This window comes from Xiphias gladius, chromosome 23, assembly GCF_016859285.1.
Source record: "Xiphias gladius isolate SHS-SW01 ecotype Sanya breed wild chromosome 23, ASM1685928v1, whole genome shotgun sequence".
Lineage (NCBI taxonomy): Eukaryota > Metazoa > Chordata > Actinopteri > Istiophoriformes > Xiphiidae > Xiphias > Xiphias gladius.
Window position 1 is genome coordinate 6,699,352 of NC_053422.1, and position 26,765 is coordinate 6,726,116.

The following is a 26,765-nucleotide window of genomic DNA, read 5'->3' on the forward strand; positions in this document are numbered from 1 at the left end:
ACGGGCATTGTACGACAGGAGTCATCCCGCGCCGCTGTCCGCCGCTTGTAAGGGGAGACTGGGGAAATTGTGTTGTCCACAGATGGGACTGAAAGTTGAGCTATCCAAATTAACTTTTTTTTTTTTTTTTTTCTCCTGAATATTTTATTTTCAAAAATTAAATTTAACCAAACATGTACACAGAAAAAGAAACATACCTAAAGGGAGTCAGTATATAAAAGATAAAAGATAAATAAATAAAACTGTAGAGAGAATGCAGATAGTCATCTTGAGTTACCTATAGACGACTTAGAGCTAATCAGTAGTAATTATATATATATATATTTAAATCAAATCAGCAACCAACACTGGCTACGTGTCCATGTAGTTGAAATATGGACACATAGGCACATCTTTAGAAATATGTTACTTTATATCTCTTTCTGAGAGAGTATGTGATCTTTTCAAGTGGAAATATAACTGTTAATTTCCAAAAACCATCTATCCATGAGGATATGGGATTGTGACTTCACCGCTATGGCCTACACTTTCTGGCGTGAATAGTTAGGCTATTTTTATAAACCTTTTTCTCCTGTAATTTTAGGCATAGTGCCACAGAAGTCAGAGCAAACACAAAGAGAAATTCTTTTAATTTTCTAGCGGCCTAATAATTTCCCCAAGTGTTTTAACTGACACAAACTATTTAAAAACTGGGGAATTTTAAAGAGAGAAATGATATAACCTACCTCTTTGTTTATCAGTGGTTAAGTGTAACTAAGTACATCTAAGTACTTCAGTAAAATTATGAGGTTGAATATTTAAATTTCATGCAACTTTATGCTTCTACTTTGCAAGTCATAAATAAGTCAACAAGCTGATTTCACCCAAGAAAGTCAGAAATACAAAAACTTACTTCATAAGTAATTTTATTGTAGGGCACAGGTCGATAAACAAATGAACCGTTAACACGTTTTTGAAACAACGTTTCCCATCAATAACAAATGTAAGCCTGCAGAAATTATCAAAAAAAAACTGCTAGCTTTCCCATCTTTTCAGCATGTATGTAGGGATTTTAATGTAAACACAAACTGCCACACACAATGTACTCACAAATCATTGTTATAACAGCTAATTTATGCTCCTCTGTGTTATAGCATGTTTGCTATACATTTATACATTTACAGTGTCTAAAACAATTTCCACAGGAACCAGTCCTTCACTGAACAAAGTATGCACAGAAGAGTTTATGATCATCATACAAATGTCTTCACTGTACAGATCACACTGTAAAAAAATGTGCAGTGTGGTGTAGTTTTTGGTGAGTCGAGGTTGAGTCCATGATCAGACCCCCAGACCAGCTGGGGGGGGTGGGTTTTCTAGACAGGATTTATAAAAGACAATTTAAAATTTCCGCCATGTAGCTGCAACCCACTTATACCTTATACCAAGTTATACCTATCAAAATTAAAAACATTCTTTGTTGAACAAGTTGGACCTATTTCATACATTACATTCAGTATTTCCCTAAAAATCATTTATGATGGCAAAGGCAACACAAAATGGACTAAAGACAAAATACAGAATAAAAAAGGTTGCATCTTATCCCTCCCCAGCAGACTGGATAATCCTAAAACCTAGAAAGTTAACATGAAGTAAAAACAGAAAAGGTCTTTGCTGCAAGAGCGTTGCATGTACAGTATTTCTGGCAATATGAGATTAAAGTAGCAATGTACAGCTTGAAATGTATTCGGATGTGTCTATTAACTCTTGCAAAGGGAACGGTGAAAAACAGGGGTTGATTCACCCACCAAAGTTCTTCAGTGGAACTGCCCAGTGACTGATCGTACAAAAAAGAAACAAGTTGAGCATAAAATGTTTTTTTTTTTAAAGACATAGTTTCAAAAGCACATGGAAGATGTAGTCCTTTCCACTGCACTGCTAAAGGGTTTGACTTTTGTGTTTAATGTAATTTAGCTCAATCATGAGCACCATTATGAGCTCCAAATAGTCAATTTTTTTTTATTTCCTCTTGCACTGCCTATTTGAGTACTCCCCATTTTGATGTTTACAGTTAAAATATATATATTTTTTAGAAATATGTAGGAACATCTTAGGTGATAAATGGTCATTGCTGTGATGTTTTGCTGTGCGTTTCCCATGAGATCCTTTTGCATTAGTTGTATCAGTACCATTTAATGTCGCTGCCTTTACATCATCTGCCATGCCACTGAACATGTAACAGGTATGAATAAACCTAGACATTAGCCCAACAGAAAATGATCAGTTATGACTGCAGAGAAAAAAACATTAGCAAAACCAGATTAAAGGAAGATTAAACAATTTTGAAAAATTTTCTTCTTTAAAAAACATTCTACAATTGACGGTTGCATAACGCATGCCCTTGTGTGAGTAAAAGATCATTATTATCTTTTTTATGTGCAGCAATTCAAGGAACTGGCTTGTGACTCAAAGTCACATTTAGCAGGTTTCAGATTCTCCACAAAGGAGATTTGTTCAATTGTTAGTAGACCGGTTCGAAAGCATGCCAACCTGCCCTGCCTGCAGGAGAGGAGCTGAATTGTAGACCTGGAGACGTAGATACTGCCTCCTACAGGCCTCCTACATAACTTCATCGTTCTTGCATTTAATTTTAACACTTGCACCACCTGCAGGCAATGAGTGTTACAACTTTAGCAATATTATCTTAAACTATGTTCTGTGTGTGATGTTATACATTTAACATTTTACACTTGTACTGCCTGTTACATTTTACACCTGTACTGCCTGTTACCTAAAAACAACAATCAATAAAATGAAACATCACTGTGACACTAATCTCCAGTGGACATTATATATATACGCACACCATAATTTTTATCTTTTGGAAAATAAAAATGTTTGGTGAGGACCACCCCTAATGTGTACACGCTTCCCATTTTAATAAGCAGAAAATATGCTCTAGTTAAAAAGTACTTGTATATTTTGCAGGTTTAAAATGTAAGATGTATACCCAAAAGCACATAATCAACTCATCTAGGCTGGTCTAAATACTGATGTCAGCATGTTAACATGCTCACAGCGACAATGCTGACATGCTAATGTTAGGCAGATATAACATTTACCATTTTCACCATCTAAGTTTAGCTTGTTTGCATGCTAGATTTTGCTAACTGGCATTTAACCCAAAACTGCAGCTGAGGCTGATGGCATTGTCATTAGTTTTGTAAGGATTTAGTCATAAACCACAGTATTGGACAAACTGAAATTTTGACCTGCTGATGGCGCTAGTTGAAAAGACAGAGAACGAACCAAAGTTATTAGGATTCACTCCTCTGTGGACCATGTATATGGACCAAATTTCACAGCAATCCATCCAATAGTTAATAAAATATTACACCAAAAGACAAAAATGTCAACCTGCTGGTGGCTCTAAAGGAAAAGTCAGGGGATCACCAAAGTCAGTAGGCTTCATCCTTTTGGGAACCCTGAATGTTTCTACAAAATTTCATGGCAATCCAACCAATTGTTGTTGAGCTATTTCAGTACGGACAAAAGTGGTGGACTGACCGACATTGGATGGCGTTAATGGATACGGCTGGTAATACTCCAGCACTAGACTTTTACTTTTGAAACTGTCAAAATACCAACAGTGTGTTAATCCATCTCAACATCTTTCCATCCTCCCCCAGTTCGATGCTCGCAGCCCCCAGGTCCATTCGTCCCCACAGAACATAAATCTTTAAAACCCAATCAACAGTACATAGTTTCATTTTATAAAGAAGGCTTAGTTATTAACTTAAGCAAATGCTACGTAGTGTGTTTGTTTGGGAGTATTTCCAGCTGTGGTGTACTAGTGAGTATTTATGACAGCAGGATAGTGTATGTGGGATCCACTCAAAATAAACTACAGTGGCGGTATTTGTAATAATGAAGAAACATCGTTACCAGTGTAACGGTGTGGCTCAATAATGTGTGTGTCATTTTTTGGGACATCAATGGAGCTCTATGGCACAGAGGAATAAGCTATATAAGGCTTTTGATACAACCAATCATACAGTAATTTTTAGGAAGATAAATTGGTTTAAGTCTTCTGATGGGATCTGTTGACAATAAGAACAATATGGAGTCATAGACTGAGACATGTCATTCAAGAATATATGCTCAAAAACATACTTTCCTTTAAACTTTGATACACAGTAATATGGTAATGACTCAAAAAAATGATTTACATCAGTGAAATTTATATTTGCCCTATTCAAGTGCCACAGTCCCAGTAACTTTCTAAGCTAGCCTTTTCTCCATTTGCCTAAGCCAGAAACTATTTCCATAGTAGGCTACTTTCAACAGTCTTCCTAAAAAGCTAGACGCTGTTTCATTTTTGTCCATATTCCAAAAAACAATAACAAAAAGCCTAGTACTGTACTGGCTGGTAAAATTTGAGCATCCCATTCTTTTAACAAAGATACAGACTGGTTATTTTTTGAGTAACCTTCATTGAAGACTGCAGGATGCAGGTCGAAAGCTCTGGAAAAAACTGGTGAGCGAGTCATAAGTTAAGATATTTTATGTTAAACCACTTTTTCCAAGGTCAAGAATGAATTTCCACACTCACCAATTATTTACAAAATTGTTAATGAATCTTAGCCATAAAAGCGCAGTCAAATGGTTAAGGGGAGCTGCAGTCGTTGGATCTGAACAACATATTCTGTCTCTTATCTTTGTTGAAATGATAAATTGTCCAAATTTTAATTGCTAATATGGTACTCGATTAATATTCAGCTCAGGACCTGGACAGACTACTCCTCTATCCTGTTTTAGCTTTCAGAGAGAATGATGCAAGTGAGAAATAAAACCGAGCAATGAAAGCTAGTTTAGCAAAAGCTAAACCAGAAGTGAGGCTTCTGTTCTGTATTGACAGAGATATTTTTTGGAGCCAGCATGTATTCTGCATGAGGGGAACTGTACTGATGTTTAAGGGATTTCTGCACTGACTTGACCCTTCTGCCGTGCTGGCTGCTGCTTGGGCAAAAACAGTCACACAGTGGAATTTCTAAAAACACTAATGAATACTAATGATTTTCAACCACAGAGGAGAAATCTGGGCACAAATCAAGCAGTATCCTTTTAAAACGTGTATTTTTAAACTGGTTAAACACTCTTAATTACAGAGATCAATGAACCTGAAACACGTTATTGGTGTTAGACACCTAGGTGAGTTCATTTGTTTGTGTGTGCGTGACTGTGCGAGAGTGTGTGCAGCATTGTTTGCGTCTGTGAGCGCACTGAGAGGACTGCATGTTGCCTCTGTTGTTCCTGTGAGCACGCGGTAATGTCACTGTATCCCTCGTTGGTATTTTCCACAGGGGTGAGCTTGGCTAGTGTGCCTGTCATTTCCAGAGGGTGCCCCAGGGTGAGGCCGTGGCTGTTCTCCTGCAGGGGCCACATTTCCTGCCATGTGAGCGACGGATGATGGGCTGGGTGACCGCTGAGCAGTGGCCTCCTCTGCCTGTAGTTAGCCCACACCTGCAGGATGGTCTCTTTGAAAGGTCGAGTGGTCAGCGTGTAAAGGATGGGGTTAAGAGCGCTGTTGATGGGGAGGATAAATATGACCACCCACGAGCTGATGGTACCTGCCGGTGCAGAGGGAAAAGACAGGGAGAGGAAAAAATAAAACAACAGTACTGGTATACAGTCTGTGTTTAAATATGATTAAGTTTAACATAAAAGCCTTTTTTTAAAAGCCATTAACAGTATGTATAATAAATCAAAATCCCTTTTATTTGACAGGGAGCCTAGTTAGGGAGCTACAGCTCACGATGCTATGTATGTAATGGATTCTGCACAACACTAAATGGTCATCTGAGCATACAGTGCAAACCTCAGTAAGCTACAGTTAAATGATCTTTAAACAGTAACAGAGGTATTCTGAAAAAAAACAAACATCTAATACTTACAGATTTACAGATTAAATGATACACAGCAAATGAAATACTTCAAGGAATAATCCACAGAAAATATATATTACGAGTTCTTTCCTCCTTGTAAGCTTGAAGGGTGGCTCTAAAAAGCTTGCAGCTTTGCAGAGGACAGTACCTGGAGTCAGCTTGGATTCACAACAGGTATAATGGATTCCGATGGAAGCCCAAAGTCACAGTAAAAAAAAAAGTGTCAAAACATATCAAACAGAAACTAATCATAACTCATTTCAGTGCATATCATTCAAATGCTCAGTATCTTTCAAACAATCACAGTTTCTTCTGAACAAGTTTACTCTTCTGTAAAGCTATCTCGTCCAACGCTTCTTGCAATGCTATCACGCCCTCAAAGCTCAAAGCTTTGCCAGAAGTAGCCAATTTGAAAATGTATTACCAAGCAGGAGGATACGGAACAATAATTGAGAAATTGATTATGCTGTGAAGAAATTTCTATAGGCACTTTGATGTTTTTTGCTTTAACTCTGGTTGGCCATTGGAATAGTAATAATGAAATGGTTCATTTATATGGCAGTCTCAAAACCAAAGTGACCAAGTGCTTTACGCTAAATAACCAATATAAACAAAGATACAGGAATAAACTAAACAATGAAAGAAGAAAATTAAACTGACAGTAAACGAAGATAAAAATTTAAGACACACAGTGTATCAAATATAATGAGGTATCAAGCACAAGAAGAAATGGTTTTTAAATGGTTTTAAGTAGTGACTTAAAGGAAGATAATGATTTTGTGAACCCAAGCTCTTCAGACAGGTGAGTTCAGAGCTTAGGTGACAGCAAAGGCATTATCTCCTCTAGTCCTAAATCTACACACAGGAACAGCCAGCAGTTTTTTGTCTGAGAACCCCAGGTTGCGCCCCTTGGAGCCTGGCCATGAAGTGAAATCGATAAAATCGTAAAATGAATCCTAAAACAAATTGATTACATGTGTTGTGAAGCTAAAAGCTAAGTAAAATGGTCTCTTTTCCTGTTTTCAGTTGAAACTCAAGCAGCTTGCTTTCTGTACTAGCTGGTGCCTGTTGAGTGTTTTCTGTTAAAAGACCATCGAAGTCCAGTCGTGAAGAAACTAAGGCATGTATGACAACTTCTGCATCATCCCCAAGCTAGAAACTTTTTAGAGCCACACTACAGGCATACTGAGGGGGCATATTTGATACTCAAAATGTAGACTTTCAGTGGATTATTCTTTTAAATGGGTTCTTGCACTTCTACTATACCGGGAATCTCCACCTGCAGCAGTGACAGGATCTTGAGGATGAAAATTGGAATCCAGCAAAGGGAGTCAGTTATGACGATAGAGAAGAACCTTTTGGCGATGGTCACCTCTTTCTTGATGTGGTTGCTGTATTTTGTGGTCTGAGTGCCTGTTCTCTGGATGTTATAGAACATGCTTGCATAGGATAGGACAATGATGAGGAATGCCACCAGGTTCAGACCTACAGAGAGATATTTGGTTAGATTCTGGATTACCATACAACTGCAATTGCGTATATTTGCACTGAGGATTTGCATTTTTAACAAAGCAGTGCGTCCACATGCAAATAAATACAAATACACTCACTAAATAATTAGACAAATAGCTTTAGAAGGTAACTTTATAAAAAAAACAAAAAGTAAACAACAAAAAAGTTCAGTGGACTATTGAAAGTACAAATCCCTACCCAGGAAAATAACGATGGAGTAAACATGAGCCCATAGCGTCTCAGGCTGCTCTGAATGCAGCGGAAAGCAAACACCATTGGTCCCGTAGAAGTTGCGAAACAGCCCCTTGCAGGCCAGCGGCAGGAAGGCAATAATAAAGCCAAACACCCAAATCCCGAGAAGGATGGTGAGAGTTCGTCGCCAGCCTGGTGTCAAGTACTGGAAAGGGTAGACGATGCAGATGTATTTCTCCAGAGTGAGATAAGTGAGGAGCAGGACGGATACTTCGGTGGAGAGCATTGCCAAAGAGCCGATGACCTGACACTGACTGCTGTCCATCCAGGCCTGAGCGTGCCGGTTGTACTCGCCCCGAAACTTCAGGTCATACGCACCAATCATGAAGAGGTAGATGCCCATCAGCCCATCTGCACCTGCAAGCAAGGAGAGATGTATTTTACAGCTTATTTGGAGGATTTATATACTTTTATAGACGTCTGTGCAATAAGATTAAACGCCTGACTTCACAGCTGCATTCAGGCCCAGTGTGCTATGAAAGGTTTAAACAAACTTTCGAGTGTTTACTCCTTGAGCTTGGTTCTTTCACACAAGGCATTGTACTGAGGCCTCTTGTGTACTCCCTCTTCACCCACGCCTGCATTCCTGTGGATGCCTCTAACACCATAATCAAGTTTGCAGACGACACCATGGTGGTAGGCCTGATCAGAGGGGACAACGAGATGGCCCACAGGGACGAGGTCCAGCACCTGGCTGTGTGGTGTGCTGACAACAACCAGGCGCTTAACACCCAGTAGAACAAGTAGATCATTGTGGACTTCAGATGAGATGGGGACACATGCCCCCATCTACATCAATGGAGCTGTAGTGGAGCATGTATCAAGCTTCAAATTCCTTGGAGTCCACATCTCTGGCGATCTCACCTGGTGTCTGTCACCTGTGTCCCAGGATACCGGTGGACTTTTACTGATGTACCATTGAGAGCATACTCACCAACTGCATCTCAGTGTGGCATGGCAATCGCTCCGCATCAGACCGTAAAGCTCTCCAGCTGGTGGTGAAAACTGCCCAATGGATCACCAGCACCTATCTGCCAACCATTGAGAACATTTACCAAAACGCTACCTGCGAAAAGTATTATCAAGGACGCATCCCACCCTAACCATGGACTCTTTACTCTCCCTCCATCCGGCAAACGTTACAGGAGCCTCCGCTCCGACACCAGCAGGCTCAGGAAGAGCTTCTTCCCTAAGGCTGTGACCCTACTGAACTCCACATCACATCACAGCGCCGAGAATTATTGCACTCATTACTGCTCTGTCAGTACTTTTATATTTGTACTGCTCATTCTTGCACAGGCTGAACCCCTAACACTGTTAGACACAGATTACTATTATTTATATTGTACATGTAACCAACTGTAGTATTTTGTCTATACTGTACATATACACTCCCCTTTCCAGCTTTATCCACTTCAACTCTATGTATAACACAGTTAATATATTATACAGATATAATAACCTGCATATATATTGCTCTCTACAGCACATGAGCACAAAAAGTTATTTGAACACCAAATAAACACACAGAGACTGCCTGCCAATACTAAGTACAACTCTGTGCGTAATGTGGATTCAGCATTTTCTTTCACCAGATCTGGGTGATTGTCTGGATCTGCACCAAGCTGTATTGAGTTGCCTTTTTTCCCAGCTGAATATATAGAATATAAATGCATACAAATTGTATAGTATACATTCTGACACAACACAGGTCTGATCAATGAATGATGACGTACAGAAAGATTGAATCTGCAGCTTTGCACACAAATGCGATATGTATTTATAAAAGCAGACACAATATTGTGAGTATACTGTGGGTGCGCCTCCAAACATGATTTACTCCAAACATATACAGAGTTTTATAAGTGGAAGTTCATATAGCAATGAGGAAAAGAGTAGTAGAAGACAAGGGGAATTCAAGCCACATTATATTTGGATTATCCATCTTTGTAGCACACCAACAGTCTCAGTGGGTTCTCTATAGAATTTCTTATGAAAACATTTATAGAGATTTGCTTCAAAGTAATAGAAAAGTAAAACACCTACCTACTCTGCCCTTGGCGAATTCATCGCAATGTTTTGCTGACACTTTGTCAAAGCAGAGAACAAATTCACAACTTATTGTATATCCTCTGGAGAATTTCGCCACTGTTTCATCAGTCACTGCTTAAAGTTTAGTTCTTTGATAACACTGTACATTTCCCAAACCCTCCTGAAACTCATTCCTTTCATATGGAAACATACCATAATACACGATGATCATCAAAAAGCATTTTGATTTTACACACAGTTTATATCATAATTTATAATTAAAGGCTCCCTGTATTTTTCAATGTCAGTGTATGTCATGTGAAAATTGAGACAGCTGTGATGAAGCTTTGTTGTTGTTGTGTGATTTCTCACCACTTCTTTTTAGCATTTTACTGTATTTATATATATATTTGTATATAAGATGCACAGGAAATGATACTCTGTACTTTAATGTGAAACTCCCACCAGTAAATAAAGTCTAGAAAGAAGAAAAAAGACCTCTACTAACTCACTCTGCTCATAGTCCTCTCTAAAATAGTGCAGAGAGGACACAGGGGGCCCTTGGGCTCAGTTGCATGTATACTGAGAGAAGTGTTCTGAGAAATAACCAATAGAAAAGGTGTTAGGAAAGAAAAGGTTAGCTACAGAGAGGCAGAGAATAATGGGGGTTAGATGTATGAAATGACACTGGAGGCAAGCGATAGAAGTGTATTGAATGACCACGCTCAAGTTCTTTGAAAACAACAGGATGAGACCAGTTGCCTTCATGTAGCACTTAGAAATACCATGACCTGGATGACTGAGAATCTTCACTGACAACAGGAGGAGTCATTCTTTCAAGTTGACTCTAGGTCCAGCTCAACACCACAATACCAGTGATTCAATCTCTATCCGCATGTCTCTCATTTATTTAAGCCTCCTCTTTCTTTCCAGGCTCCACTCTGCCCCCCTCATTTAATAACAGGATTAAAAGCAACAATGCATGAAGGAATATAATCCAAAAAAGAAGCAAAGAATGAAGAATATCTAGACTGTTTCGCTTGGGTTAATTACCTTAAGCTCTGTTTTTTGTCTGGTCTCAGCCACCAGAAATGAGTGTGCTACGTAAAACAGACCCCTACTGACATTCTAGTAATGAACCGTAAAATAAGAAAATTAATAACAACCGCCATCCTCCGCATGGCTGTCATTGCAGGCGCAGCAGGAAAGAGAGCAGATATCCACTATAACTTAGATTTTCTGCTTTGCATATTCTGGGCTCTTTGATTTCAGCCGCTCTGAGACATACAGTATAGTAAGTCCATATGGGATCCTTAATATTTGACTTACAGACGTGAACTGCCATCATAAGCATATGATGATGTGTTATTGAGAACTTTTCTTTTTCTTTTATGTTTGTCAAATCAAATTCTCTCTCGGTAATCACAGTCATAAAGGTGATCTACATTACCTTGTTTTATATCTGCATGTATTAAATTAATTCATCTGCGGTAGAGGCACATTTTAATGACTTCCACCACCAGGGAGGTCCTTTAAAATTGAGTTTGTCTGCTTTATATTCTCTTTAACAAAGTGATGAATTCATTTCCCTCCTGTAACTTATATCAACACGTTGGGATTCATAGTGTATGTTAATCAGAAGCCAACGTGCCAGAATGTGAAGGAAAATGCATTAGATGTTTGTTTGTTTTTTAGCATGAGTGGCTCCATCTTATACCAAACCTTTATCTGTTCAGCATCAGTGCTATCTCTCTTCTTTAAAAAAAAATCTGCTGTCTCTCCATGATTATACACACATCTTATTTATCAACCATCCATTTTAACCCAACAAACATCAGAACTTCCTCTTTAATGCTACTCTGTTTCCTACAGACCTCTCTCCTAGCAAATAAAGCAATTTGCTGCAGAGCAGTTTTCAAAAAACTCTCATAACCTTATCTGAATGAAATCTCATATCAAAGGAATGGATAGGGCTGCATATCCAAAAATAAGGCTGATGTATTTCCACTGTAAGCTAATAAATTCACGTGGAGTCGTTTTTGCAACCTGGTTTTGCATTTACAGCACAAAAATAACATAAAAGGAAGAGGCTACATTCCAAAACTATATATAAATTTAGGGAATATACTGTATACAAGTCAAAGCGATATAAAGATGCTGTAAGTGTACAAATTATCTCAAAGGTATCTTCTATTATCTTGGTAAATGAGTCATTGACATGTAATTATCTAATCAACCATTATCTAATCGATGTCACCGGACGTTTACCCTTGAGCAGTTGCCATTGTGTGAATTTTGTTTTATGAATCATTTCATGGAGTATGTGAATCTTTGCATTCAGATGGCAGAAATTAACTTTTTGGAATGAGATTTTGTTATTTTTACATTCAGTATTTAAGAGGGTGTCTCTCAGTTTGTGTAACATGAAACCAGTGCTGATGAAACACACTGACGATCACACTGGGCACTAATTTCAAATTTGCTTGCTGAGTTCGGAGCCCTGTTTACTTCACAAGCGCGGAACTTAAATATTTCGCGGAATTGGTCATTTCCGCCTCTGTAGTTGTATCAGGCATAATTCCCGGGACTATAGTCAGGTCTATAAACATAATGAAGTGGTAAATATACTGTAAATCTGGGTAAACTGGGAATTAGTGTTCATTTGGCAAACAGTCACCAATTTATCCTATTTTTTTTACAAATATGCATTATTGGACAGTAACTACTATGCCCTCTATCCCTGTGTGACTCACAGAAATGGGATTATATGTGTTATGTATAGACTGTAATGAATGTGCTTTGATGGTAAAGGATATTCTACAAATACAAAGCTAGTTAAAGTGATAGTATGTGTGTTCCCCTTCCAATACAGCCCTCCTTTGAAGCCAGTGACTTACAGCAGAGGGAGATGATGCACATAGCGTGTAGTTTGTTCTCTGAGCGGATGTACGAGCGCATGCAGATGACGAAGATGTTGCCAAAGCAGGTGGTGGCAGACACCACCCAGACAAAGACCCTCAGCACGATGTTGGCCAGCAGATCCTCGAAGGATGAGATGCCATCAGTGTTTGGCTTGCAGCTGCGCACATGAGGAGCATAGCCACAGTACTGGAACTTCTTGAAGTAGCTGTGATAGTAGATTAAAGCAGAGTATCATGTTAAGCAAAAGAGAGGGGAGTCGATTTATTTATACCTATGAAATTGTGGGTAGTTCACACACTGTGTAGTATTTTTCTTTTTCTAAATTGAGACAGATGGAGAGCAGAGAAGGTGACAGTTTCTGTTGTCAGACAACGGAACAAGTATGAAATAGTAGCTGAAATGCGGACCATTAATACCACGTTAACCAGCAGTCACTTCCAAGCCATTTCCAAGCTGATGATCTGCACAGCTAAAATCCTGATTTTATAACTGTGACGTCTGAAAAAAATCCACGTACACGTGTTAAAGACAACGGCTGTGCTGGGATTTCAGCAATATTTACTTGTAAAACGATGACTCAGAGAGAAAGTTAGAAGCTGGTGAATGAAACGCATAGAGAGGTGAGAGAAAGCCCGACCTCCTAGGGCAATACTGGCGACTGTCTTCTACAAAAAGTAGCTATGTTTTGTCCAAAAAGTCGCTAGATTTGTCGGTAGTTTCTTTCGTGAGGAAAAGTGGCTAAAGGGGTCTGAAAAGTCAGTAAATCTAGCGACAAAGTTGCGAATTTAGCAACACTGCCTGTAAACAGCCCCTGATATGCAGTACAAACTATTTCTGTTGAAAAAAAAAAAAAGACAATACATTTTGAAAGAGCAAATGGCGATGGGGAAATTCCAACACTCAGCCGGCCAACCAATGGTGTAACTTCAGCACTTAGTCACGCGGCATTCTGGTGACCAATGGTGTAACTTTATCACACACTCAGTCAGTCAGTCAGTCAATTAGTGAAGGACATTCAAGTTTATAGGGCTGGCCCTGCTGTTGTGGTCAAGCCAAAAACCAAGAAACCAAAAAATATTCTCTCACATCTGGTGGTATCTATGTAGCCTGCAGACAGACATCTGCCCACTGTTTTGAGATATCAAAAATGTATGCCTCCACCCCAGAACAGCAGAAATGTGTGAAATGCCATTTCTGGTGCTCACAGCATTTAAAAATTACATTTAAACAAGACTCAGAGTCTAGCTCTGTGATTTGAGCTAAATGCTAATGTGAACATGCTAATACTCTCGACTGACTGACATTGCCTTCCCTAGAGCCTCGTTATTAGTGTTGCTATAAACTCAACAGCAATATCTTTCCAAAAACATTTTTCAGGTTTCTCTGGTAAACCCACACTCCTCACAGTTTTCATGGAACCGCTTTCTACCAAAAAACTGTCCCTGTGGAAATAATTACATCTGTGTATTATCCATAGTAACATGAACACTGCTTCTGTAAAGAAATGTTGCTTTTGAAAACTTTAAATGTTGAAAATATTTTAATGTGAGCACCACACAAAAAAAAATTTGGTTAATCTCTAACGTTTTCAGGCAGAGGCAGAGACGGATATTTCAAAACTTGTACAAATACAGTGTCCATAGGGTGAACTGCCCCTTGAAGATGAGAGAAGTTTTACTTTAACAAAGCAGTACCTCCATCTAACTGTATCTTATTGGAACTTGAATTTAACTTCCTTGGAATAAAGAGCCTTGAAGAGGTTCTGCGATTGTATCCAAGGCTGAAAAGGCATTTATTTTCTCCCCGCTGCACGAACTGCATGGATGTGTCTGTAGCTGTTTTACCTACAGAGCAAAACCGATTACACTGAACCAGACTCAATCATCTCCCAGTTGGAAGAGACACCTGACAGTCTTGATAAGGCGAGCTTGGGACTCACCACTAGAAATACGTGTGAAAGGCCTGTGGTCTACATGACATTCCGGACCAAATGATAAGGGAGCATAACAATGGGGCACTTACATATGAGTCAAGTATTTGAGAGGTTCAAACATCCGTCGTTGTATGCTTCCTATTTCTATCCCCTCTATGCTCCTAGAAGATATAGAGACACATTGATTTTTTTTTAGTCAGGCGACGCACACACACAGAGACACATTACAGAATGATGATTTTCCAATTGTACCCTATTACAAAAGTTTTCAAAAGCACACAAACTGTTTTCACCAAAGGTTCTCTTACAAGCTGAAATACATATCTTTCATTCATTGATTCTAACTTTTGTCTAAAATCACGCTTGTGTCCCAAAAGTAAGAGTACATTAACCACATCATATCCAAATAACACAAAAGCTGCGATCCGCACAAACTGGGACAGTGCTGACAGAATAATGGCCTCGTTCTTGCTTTTCATGGCCTTTTTCATTATCCAGGTTCATCTTACTCACTGTTTGTATGTTTGCTGCTCTTCTGCACTGATAACATGACAGGGGAGAGCTTAAAATGCCTCTTAACACACAACAGGCCTAGTTTTCCTATGTGCAACAGGGAGGTTTTTAATTAGTTTGCAGGAGTCTTTCAGCGTGAAGCAAGGAATACTTACAATGACTTCAGTTTATGCAACTTGTGAAAGTGGTCAACTTGGAGCTCCGTGATGGGATTGTATGATATATTCCTAGAAAATTAAGATAATAAACCAAGTAGTGAAAATCAATCCACATCACATCATCAATCCCACTTACTATTTACGTAACAGTACATTACTTTTAGTAGGACAAGGACCTAGTAAAACAACTTTCATTGCTGCACTTCATTAAAAATAGATATAACATTGGTGACATTTCTGTATGTTTCTTTCAAATCCCACAAGTTTACCTTCCTGTCACATACTACCTTCTGCTTAATGTTTTGAAGATGTGTCCTTGCATTGTTCCTCTTTACATGAGATCAACCGCAATGCTTGTTTATTGCTAGAGACTGAATGCGTTGTCTTCCTGCTACTCAAAGTTACAGTCCTAAAGATTTTCATGAAATCACACTGCATTTCTGATCCTGTTTACGGTCTGTATTATTTCCGCAATCACCATTCAATATATTTACTATCACAAATCATCTCTTTCTACATGGTAGCTTTTATTGGTAGTGGCTGAGTCTGATTTCCCGTGCAGGATTCAGATTGTCTTCATTAAAAACAAGGGATTCACAAGAAAACGATACATGCGTGTGATCCACCACGAGTGGACACCTTGTCAGAGCTCTACTGAGTTACTGCTAATAGAAATGGAACCTCCTGCTGCTGTTGCTTCACATTGAAAGCGTTCCACTGGGGAAGCACAGGGTGGCTTTTATTGTGAAGCAGCCAAAGGGAACGTAATATATTTGTCATCAAGGTTAGCGCTGACCGCGATCAAAAGTGGTTCTACGAAACAAGACACGGGGGATTGGGGTTGATCTTTACTGTGCTCTGCCGTAGTGTGACTAAAACCTCAAGGATTGCAACTTTAAAGGATATTTCCTGAAAGATAACTCACCAGGTGCATATCTAGCTTAGTGCACAAGTCAGTTTGGTCAAAGTTCACCCAAAATCTAAGGGAGCTGTGTTTTGTATTTAGTAATTTCACCGGAATTATCTGTGCAGCAAAAGTAGCTAGTATTCTGCAAAATGATCAACACTGATAGAATCAAAAAATAAACCCTACTAAATATTCATGGAACAGGTGTGCTTGAATACATAACTGTATATCCCAGTGTGTCTGTGTAAAAAGAACTCACAGCTGGAGCAAATCCCCCAGTAGGACAAAGAGATTGGGAGGGATTGCCACCAGTCTGTTGTTGGATAGATCCCTGTGCGCCAAGACAAATCCACATGGGTTACCCAAAAATACAACACAACAAACAAATACTGATGTACAGTATACACACTCAGTATCTGACAAATGTACACAGATCCTTAAAGAAATATCCACCCTCTGTACAGGGGCCGGCTTGCATAAAAGGCACACTGTCCTAAATCGATGCCCCCCCTTTTCATTATGCCCAGTAGTCCTAGTCACAATGTAAATGCATCAATGAATGTTTTGTATTGGAAAGAGAAAAGCTACGGTGCATACGATGCAGAATGTGGGAATGTTTGAGGTGGAAATGAGAGAAAATGAGAAGTACAAGTCTGAGCTCCAAAACGTGCACAAAGGTCTACTCGAGGATACTACGTGCAGTGTAAGTGGTCATCGAAAGGCGAAGGATAAGAGAGGAGGATGAGATCAACATATCACTTTTTCATTTTTTTATTCATTGTCATATTATACATTACACATATAATATACATGTCATTTTTATGATACACATCAAATAACAAAAAAGTGCTCTTCTGATAGTGTTGATGTACTGATCTCATTCTCATATTATTGATCTGAGAAAAATGAGATGAAATGATACAGACATACATACAGACATGCAGTTATTCTGTTACTTTTCTTCTTAAGACCCAAACTGAAACCAACAATTGTCCTGTCCTTCTCTTTCTCCTTCACTACGTATGAGTCCCCTGGCCTCTCCCCCACCCCAGTCCTTCTGATGATCTGAAACGAACTAAAAAATTTGGTGACAAATAGTTTCTTTTTTTTTTTTTTTTTTTTTAAATTAGGAAATTAAATTCCTGAAAGACCGGGGTACTGTAGTTCTTAGCTAATTTTACTTGAAAAAAAAAAAAAATAATGCATTTTTGGGGACTATTTTCTCCTGCGGAAGTAAGTAAATATTTACAGCAGCGGGACAGTGTATGTTGGATTGATTTCAATTACAATGTGTGTGTTCCATAGTCATACGGGAACATGTCAGCCAGTGGAACAGTGTGGCTCATTGATGTGTTTTTAAATGTTTTTTGGATGACAAAGAAGCAGGGAAGAATAAGCAACATCAGGCATTAGGCACTACAACTCTTAGCAGAACAATTCATTGTCGGTTTTGTTCTTTTCATGGGATTCGCTGTCAATAAGAAAAATACATAATATTCAGCCTTACCCTTTAACGATACTATACATATATATTTGTAAGAAAAAAGTTTATTAATTACACTACATGACATTATCTGGATCCTCGTAAAAATCTCTTTTTCTCATTCTAGACGATTTACGAAGAGAACTGAATTTTTTCACGAGCTTCTTAAGGAGCCTGAAGCATTCACAGCATAGGCAAAGTATGTGAGCCATTAAGGTATTCGTTCATGTTAAAAAAAGGATCCACGGAGGCAAAAAGGTTAAATCAATATAGATTTCAGAAGACCTTAAAAGAATAGTTGTTAGGACACATGAGGCTTTGAACGGCTACAAAAGTGTTTTGTTAAGACGGAAGAACTCTGTCAGACAACAGTAAAGCACATAAAATAAAAGAAACACACACTGGGTATTGTGAAAAGATCACAGCAATACTCAAGAGGGCGAAGACGAAATCAAAGGTAAAGAGTAAAGAGTTGCCGGCATCTTGTGCTGCTCTGCAGCCTCTGTGTCTATGAATCGGTAACCGAAGGAGAGCGGTGTCCATTGAAGTACACCAGAAGAAGTACAACCGCCGGTTGTTGCTTGCAGCTATAATATGTTAGAGATTTTTACTGCTTAAACAGGAAGTTACTCCATCTTAAGGTTCACATAGTTTTTCAGGCAAAGACTGTGAATGTCACAATGATGCCATTTTTTTTTCCTGGCTGAAATTAAAGCAGAAATCAGGTTATTCCAAAGGGTTTGCAAATTTGCAAACCTGTATTTTTCCATGATGTTTTTCATCTTCAATTGCATCACTTCACCTTCTTTTTTGGCACAATCCTGATAGCTGGGAAACTTTTTTTCCCCGTAGAGTTTGTTTGTGCAATCAAACGAAATGGACTTACAATTCTCCTAACTTCTGGAGGACCGAGAAAGCTTGTTCGTGTATACGGCTGATCCTGTTTCGCTGTAAAACCCTGGAGAAAGGCAATAAATACAAAAAAGAATCATATTAGTACTTTTTGACCTTCTAAATCCCAGGTTATGAACTGCCATGCATAGGCTAGTAGCTGCAAATGAAATTTCACGAAACCGAGGCGGATTTGCAAGCCTCGCACAGAAACTCACACAAAAGTGTAATTTCAAAATCAGAAACTTTGCCTAGAGATTTAACTTTGGCCTTAGATTAAATTATGTAAATTTATACTTACAGAACTGTCAGCATACTGCATGAGCAGAATGAAATGTTTCCGATGGTTGCTATGAGATTTCCCTCCAAATCCCTGCAAAAACACGTTATGAAATGCACGCATGCAGTACACACGGAATAAATGACTCAAACGACGTGTAATTTTCATGACAAGAAAAGCCTTTGACTTCTTCACGTCCCACTTACAGCCAGTTCAGTTTTGGCATTTCCTGACAAATGTCATCCAGCTCTGTCAAAGAGTTGTTCAACAGAACCCTGTCAATCAGTGAGACACAATGTTAAAAAGGTTTCAGTGCACTGTCATTCAGTGTTTGAAGGAGGAACGCTCACTCAGCCTAAACAGATCAACACAGGCTTTTAATGGCTGGGCTTTTGATGATCTGAGAGGACATCACAGCAAAGCAAATAAGACGTAGGAAGTAAAAACTCACAGCAAAACAAGGGAGTTCAGTCCTGAAAAGGTCATGGAGGATATTTGATGGATATTGTTATTTTCTAGGATCCTACAACGACAAAAACAACAACAAAAACAGGATACAGTTTCAGCCCTAATTTGCAGAATGATGATTCAGAAGAAAATGCATCAATAGAGATGTCTGTGATATATTACATGTATGGAATTAAAAAAAGAAAAAAAAAATTATTCAAGTAAAAGAAAACACATCTGCTTTATCAGTAGGAATTATTTCTTACCAAACAGGACTTCTCTGCCAATGGCAAACCAATATTTACACAAAGCAAAACATCCTAATATACTATGCATGCAAAATTTTTTATAATCTTCTGCTGTGGAACTTTCTGCCTGGATAAAATAAACATACAACCACTCCAGCTTGTGCAGGTCCTGGAACACCCCCGGCATCAGGACAGATATCTTGTTGTAGCTGAGATATCTGAGAGAGGAAATATCAAGTTTGGAAGGTTACCTGAAGAGGATGCTCTCTGACCATGACGAATTAACTGGGAGAACTTGCTACCTGTTGCATTTAACACGTAGCAAATGACTCTGGAGTTTTAACCAAGCGTTTTTTTTTTTTTTAATAGCATTTTGTAATTCATGCTCGTCTCTCAGTTACTGTTTGCACTCCGCCCTCTTATAACATATCAAGCTTTGACAATGGCACCAACAGGTTTTTCCAAAAGTATGTGGATGCCGAAATATAACATCTGTATGCGATTGCTTAACATTCCACTTTTAAACCATAGGGAATAGTATGAAGCCAAGATTATGAAGCTATATTCCTCAAAATGTTCAGCCCCGAGTTGAGGTCAGGGCTCCATGCAGGCCCTTCCAAATCGATGTAGCTCTGCTTTGGCTTCCTCCACGGGGGCCAGTGCCATGATGAAACAGACGCATTCCCAAAACTGTTGCCACAAAGTTGGAAGCACACCATTGTTCATAATATCACTGTATTCTGCAGCATTACGATTTCCCTTAATTGAAACTAAGGGGTCCAGACCAGACCATGACAGGCCGTTTCAAAGTATATCCACATACTTCTGGCGATATGCTGTAATACAACAGCCTACCACTGAGTTCTTCATCTGTTAGTTTGTTGCATTAGCTGCAATATGGCCATAGGTGCAGTTACAATGATATGTATTTATAACATGTCTATAACCACACTCTGCTGCCAGTACATTAGGTACACTTAGCTAAAACTAATGAAGTCAAATAATATACTAATGCTGAGGGGTGTTTTGATTATTTTGTCCACCCCCATTTTTATCAACGAGCATAGGCAAAATAACAGAAACACCTCCCTGTATGACGCAATACAGTTCAACGGCCCCACAAACTGCATCCTCCAAAATGATCATACAGTTGAATCTACACCACAGACTGAACGTCGCAACCCTCACGAAGGGAGGATTTACCGCAGGACTGGTGCGTTAGACTGCATTTGTTTTAGCCAAAAAACTGGCAAATTGGAAGCGCTTCACTCAGCAATCATTACAATCTTTAAAAAAAAAAAAAAAATGAAGACGACACATATTGAACAGGAATATATATACTAATGCACAGGGAAGTTGGAGAAAATGTTGAGCTCAGGGCTTTCTGGTTAATGCTGAGTTGTGGGCTCATGTACTTGGGCTGACCAGGTTGTGATGATAGGTTCCCATGGTAATATATATATATATATTATAAAAAGGGCTCTGCTCTTTGAGGGAGCTCTCAAAGAGTCTGAGCTAATCCCCCTTAATAACCACATGCATGAACTTTAAATTGTAGTCAAATCAGCAATACCAGCCCAATATAGGAATTAAGGTGGGGGTTAAATTTGGTGTATCAGCAGAGTAAAAGTGACAAGTGTCAGGTTATCGTGGCCACATTTCATGAATGCGTTTGGATATTTCTAGTCATTTGAGCCACGCAGCTGTGAATAAGCCGGTGATTCTGAAGCGCGAATGAAACAGCTGATGCCAATGCCATTTCAGTGGTCTGAATGAACCCTTTGCTTCACTCCGGGTACGTAGAGGTACGGCCCTTACAAGTTCTTGCTTCGTTACTGAATGGTACGCGTTACAAAAATGAGCAAAACTTACAGTCTTGTTAGGTTATACAGCCCTCTGAATGCGTCAGGACTCACATCTTGAATTCTATTGTGCTGAAGGTATCTATAGAAACAAAGCACAAAACGGTAAGTGAATCTTTTGAATGTATAAGGAGCAATGAGAGAAAAACTCAATAAATCCTTAGCTTGTTGATTTAATGATAAAACAAAAACAAAAAGAAAAAAAACCACACACAACCATGCTAGATTTGTTTGTCTGAGCAAGAAATACATGAGAACAGATTTTTAAAGTGAGGTTATTTGACCAGTTTGAAGAGTGGTCATCTTTTGATATCTAACAAACTGCAGCCACTGAAGGCTGGCAGGAGGACACAGCCAAACGGTTTTTCCTGGTGCAGGATCAGACCGACTCTCCTGCCAAGTGGCACTGTGTGAGGCTGATTAAAGACAATGTAGTCCGGGAATGAATGGCTCTGTATCCAGAACGGAACAATCGCTTCTGCCGGCGTTGCCGCCAGTCCTCTTAGCCTTGCGCATCAGATCAGCTTTGTAGCTGTGAAGCTTTGTTGTATTTGTTAGGAAAGACGTTAATAAAAAAAATGGATAAATTACATGATGTAAAATAAAATAAAATAAAATGAAAACAGTACATATTTGAATAGCAAGAAATCCAACATTTTTTGGGAAACTCACAGTTTCTGTAAGCTCTGGTACTTAAAGAATGTGTTTGCTCTCAGTTTCTGAAGCCGGTTCCTTTGTAGAGACCTGAGGGATAGCGAGAGAAGCTCGAGATCAGAAGACAGGGTGCAGCGTAACCATGAACAACGCTCATCATGATTCAGTACCGCAGCGGTTGAACCGTTGACCAGTTCACCCCTTCAGATTGTCAAGGTTGTAATTTTAAAAAGTGGTAAAATTTCTGAATAACGGGGTTTTCGAGCCTGGGGATCACAAGGCCTATTCAACATTATAATGACCATCTCAACATTCAAATTATTAAAAAAAAAAAATAACCCCAATGTAGCAGTACACTTTCCCCTCTGTCAGCAGTGAATATGATCTGAATTTTAAAACAACAAATGTGGTTACACTGACTCTAAAATAGACTAAAAACAGACAATAAATTGTATTCCTCAATCTTATTTTCAAATCTCATTGTATTCTCATTTTCTGTTGCATCAAACGTTTAAAATACCAACCATCTATACTTCTTCACCTGTAATAACATTTCCATAGACCTATTGGCAAAAGACAAACACTTATACTGGGGTCCTAACCCCCTTTTCAGTTTTTATGTCAGGACTTTTTTAAGGTAGAACACTTTGAATTAAGGATATGCAGGACAAAGTCCTACAGTATTTCACAACTTTAACTAAATTAAAACACACAGAACACTGACTCAATTACCAGGAAATGAAATCCGTACACCTGGCAGACAGTGGCCTGTTAATTCTGTTTTATCATCTCACAGAAGCTCAGAATTAACATTTTGATTCAGCTGCTGATTCCAAAGCTTTTAAACGGATTAACAGGTGATTAAAGGCTAATCCACTCACACGCGCTCATGTCAAGCTGTTGGAAGTGGTCAGTTTTGGGACTATGTAAGATCTCCTCACTGTTGACATCGTCTCCTCGGGCTCGCTGTTCTCTAACAACCTTCTTGGCCCACTAACACTGAAGGTACTCTCCGGAGCGTTCCTGTAGACGAACAAGCTTTCCTACCAAAACAGACGGGAGCCCGTGAACATCTTCCTATTCTCATGCTAAATCCCTCCTCCTTTTTTCTTTGAGGTTTGCTTGCAGAAGTACTCCAAGTTGGAGTCATAACTGCACAAACTTGTAATAAATTGCCCCGTGACCGAAATAAAGAGGGAGTGGTTCGACGTGAAATTAGATGCTACGAAAAACATCTGTCCCTGGTCTATGACTAATAGGAGCAGTGGTCAAGGGGATGTGACAGTCGCTGATGTGTCAAATGTAGAGCATTACAGCCTCCAGTGGGTGATGTTACACTGTTGAATGAAAACACAGAGTGATAATGGTCAGACACCTGCTCTCTTGTTCTTAATTGAAATTTAGATGCATTGAAAAAGTCTCTTGGTGTGCCAATGACAGTTCGGACACTTTGTGAAAGATAATGAAGGCAGGCCAGTCTGCTTGGTAACTGCGTTAATCTTCCAGGACATATAAAAACTAAAGTGATGCATAAAGATTGAAAAAGGGAAATGTACTACACACACACAACTTTATATGTCCTTGTAAAGAAGACAAAAACTATTTGGCGCTAATTTCTCCAAAGAAATAAAACTTGAGTTTTGACAGAAGACTCCCCAGATGTGACAAACAAAGTGTGAGACGCTGGGTCTTACAACACTTTCAAAGACATACGCTGCTCATCAGCTCAATGTGAAGGGGTTGCATTAAAAGGCATTTCACTCCCACCAGAGATTCATCTTTAGTTCCGGCTGCCAGTAAGTTCCTCACCCACCTCGTGGCGATGACAGGTACTCACCGTGGCAGGGTGGGGTTTTTCTGAGAGGGGAGACTATGCTACGACACCTCTCGCATGCTGTGAGAGTCACAGTCAGGGGTGAAGGCTTTCCCGGGGGATCGCTTGACCTTTAAGATACTGAAAAAAATGAGGTCTTTTTTTTTTTTTTTTTTCCCTACTCACATCATGGTTACATTCATCGCCACCACTGGGATATCTTGAAGCTGTGTGCTGTCACAGTCCAGCTCCAGGTCTCGGCACTGGCAGAGTTCAGGAATGACACCCAGCACTGGAGGGATGGAGGGCAGACGGAAGGATATCAGAGGATACATCAGTAAACTGGTCATCCTAGCAAGGGCCAGAGTGTCAGGGCTGGGGCTGTTTGGAAGAACAGCAACCTAGTCCTGCTGGAGGAGGGTGTACGGCCTGAGATTGACGCAGTGAAGGAAAAATGAAAGCAGAATTTTGTAATTTAGTGATTTATAGGACTAACACAGGTTGGGATTAGATAATAACCCTGGTTTCTCGGGACTGCTTTTTAAATATTCCTGGGTTAAGACACCTTTTATTATCTTTGATTAAATCCCAGTTTGTATACGCAAGGTGTGATGAACGGGAGCAGATAAGATTATTTAACCGGGCTTTCTTGGCTCCAATAAAAGCAGATTATAGGCTGATAGGCTTCCCTTTGGCAAACACATTTTCCTTTGTGGAGATAATTACACATTTGAGACAAGTCATATTAAACGCCCATTTTATGCAAACTGAATGTTTTCAGAATTACTATTGATTGAGGCCAATAATGAAAAAATATACGTCTGATTAGTTGGACGGATCTCAGCAGTACCAGTTTCCAGGAGGATAGATTCAGGTATCTTTTATTACTATTTATAAGAATAGTGGCTATACAAAGCAGAATTCATTATTAGTCCTCTTTATTTGCCCACCATTTTTCACTCCGTAGAAAAAACACTGGAAGCATCTCCTAACACACAGAGTTGTAAGTGGATGATCAGAAACTGAACTGCAGAGTGCACAAAGTAAATAAACATAATCCATCTGTTTCCGGCAGTCATAAAGTATGTCAGTGCGTGGCAGTGACAATTACAAGCAGAACTGTTTCAGTCAATAGAGGTGAAATTTCCTTTTATTTCTGCAGGGATTTGTAGGTGTACCACACCTCTGAAGTGCCGATAGGATTGAACTTGGGGATGAAGAGAGGACCAGAGAACGGGTCCAGGTCTGCACTTCGAAAAAAAACCCAACTGAATATGTTCCTTTCGGTTGCTCCTTTGGTTCACCTTCCTAATAATATATTACCAACATGTCACTTCCCATAAAACAGCTCTATTGCTATGATTTAGAATAGGATCCTTTGAACTGACTGAAAGGTCATTTAACATTGAGGGTTAGAGGTCAGCAAGAACTAGACAAAAACAAGTCAAACAACATGTAAGTCTATGCTCTGTGTTATGTATCTGCTGATGCGAATACTAGCTTGCTGTAGTAAATCTGAATGAGTGTATGAAAATAAGATATGCCATTTGGTTGACAGTAATTTTATTTTATGGGAAAACCCTAAAGAAATAAATCTTTCACTCCAGCTCCAACATCAGCATTCAGTGCTGAGTTCCTGGAAATAGTAATAAAAGAAGTGGATGTCCTTGTGACTAAATAATGTTGCCGTTGTCAGTTCGAAGCCGTTTGAAATGCCGCAAATTAATCTTAATGGAACTAAATCACAGTAGTGCATGTAACTGCCAGTAGGAAATGCCTGTCTTTTATAATGACTATTTTCAGTGTTTCATGGCGTTATCAAGCGTTGTTCAAGCCACAAAAATACCAAAAACGTGGGGAAAAAAATGTAATGGTCTAGAAAATAGTGACATGTCTTTGTACAATTCTGTGTATTGCCGTGAAAATATAGCTTTGTAGTATCTATCTGACATATTTATGGACCCTCTGGCTTAGAGGCTGATAAACTTGGAGGGTTGCTGTGATTCCCACACTGATCAGTTTGGTAAATAAACAAACCTTAAAAAAAATAACTATAACAATGTTGTTTTTAATAGTAATTTTTCATTACTTTGAAGTAATCATCAGCTTCGTTGACGTGACTGCAGTAATCATGGTGATCATCGTGAATGTAATCAGAATAAAGGGGGCCTATTTCATTAAAGCGACAGACTGGGCCTTCTTTTGATTTTAAAAGAATAAAACAGTGTTTATTGCGGTGGAATTCTGCATGCAGTCACGTCAACACAGCTGATTAGAGAAGGCAGGGCAATTTACAGCCCTGAGTGCAACTGGCTGCCACATCAAATCTCACACAGCGGAAAATACTTCTTAAAGTACAAAAATACACAGAGGCCTGTTTTGAAAGTCTGAGGTTGAGAGATGAGGAAATGGCAGCCCCAAAACAGTCAACTGGGGATATTTCTTTATTTTTAATCTGTAACTTGCTGAATAAAGAAAACTGACTTCTAAAGAGCATTTGACTTTTAAAAGATTTCTTTTCAGGTTTGAGCACTGGAAAAAAAACACACAACTGCAGTTAAAATATTGCCAATTGCAGTGCAAGGAGAAAGGAAATTGAGGAAAAAAATTTTCAGAAAGCAATGTGCATTCCAGCCTGGGTCTGGAACTCTTTACCTGTTCAATGTCACGTGGAGATACTTAAGGGGTTGCGGTAGTTTGGTCATCCAGTCCAGATGTGTTTTGTGGATTTGGAGAAGGCTTATGACTGTGTCCCTCAGGGGTCGCGGGGGCTGTTACTACAAGCCATCCAGTCCTTCTCTAACTGGAGTGAGAGTTGTATTCATATTCTCGGCATGACGTCAAGCACGTTTCCAGTTTCTGCTATCTCCCGCCTAGGTTTTCCCTTCTCACCGATCCTGTGTATGATTTTCATGGATTTTCATCTCAAGGTGCA

At 39.2% G+C, this 26,765-nt stretch overlaps 1 protein-coding gene across 9 annotated transcripts in view; it reads right to left on the minus strand.

The window, feature by feature from the left end:
• Window positions 1-1,854: 1,854 nt before the first annotated feature.
• Window positions 1,855-26,765, minus strand: part of rxfp1 (relaxin family peptide receptor 1) — a 63,888-nt gene continuing 38,977 nt past the window's right edge. For 5 of the 9 annotated variants that reach the window (XM_040119930.1, XM_040119926.1, XM_040119929.1 and 2 more), the window contains 15 exons: window positions 24,017-24,122; window positions 22,036-22,107; window positions 21,374-21,445; window positions 19,648-19,719; window positions 19,258-19,329; window positions 19,013-19,081; window positions 18,828-18,899; window positions 18,522-18,593; window positions 16,412-16,483; window positions 15,243-15,314; window positions 14,664-14,735; window positions 12,617-12,846; window positions 7,635-8,045; window positions 7,191-7,409; window positions 1,855-5,609 (listed from right to left, as the gene is read on the minus strand). In XM_040119930.1, the coding sequence (XP_039975864.1) occupies window positions 5,197-5,609; window positions 7,191-7,409; window positions 7,635-8,045; window positions 12,617-12,846; window positions 14,664-14,735; window positions 15,243-15,314; window positions 16,412-16,483; window positions 18,522-18,593; window positions 18,828-18,899; window positions 19,013-19,081; window positions 19,258-19,329; window positions 19,648-19,719; window positions 21,374-21,445; window positions 22,036-22,107; window positions 24,017-24,122 (2,096 nt within the window). In that variant the 3' untranslated portion in view covers window positions 1,855-5,196. The remainder of the gene's footprint in view (window positions 5,610-7,190; window positions 7,410-7,634; window positions 8,046-12,616; window positions 12,847-14,663; window positions 14,736-15,242; window positions 15,315-16,411; window positions 16,484-18,521; window positions 18,594-18,827; window positions 18,900-19,012; window positions 19,082-19,257; window positions 19,330-19,647; window positions 19,720-21,373; window positions 21,446-22,035; window positions 22,108-24,016; window positions 24,123-26,765) is intronic. The other 4 variants (XM_040119935.1, XM_040119933.1, XM_040119927.1 and 1 more) reach the window with 4 other exon arrangements.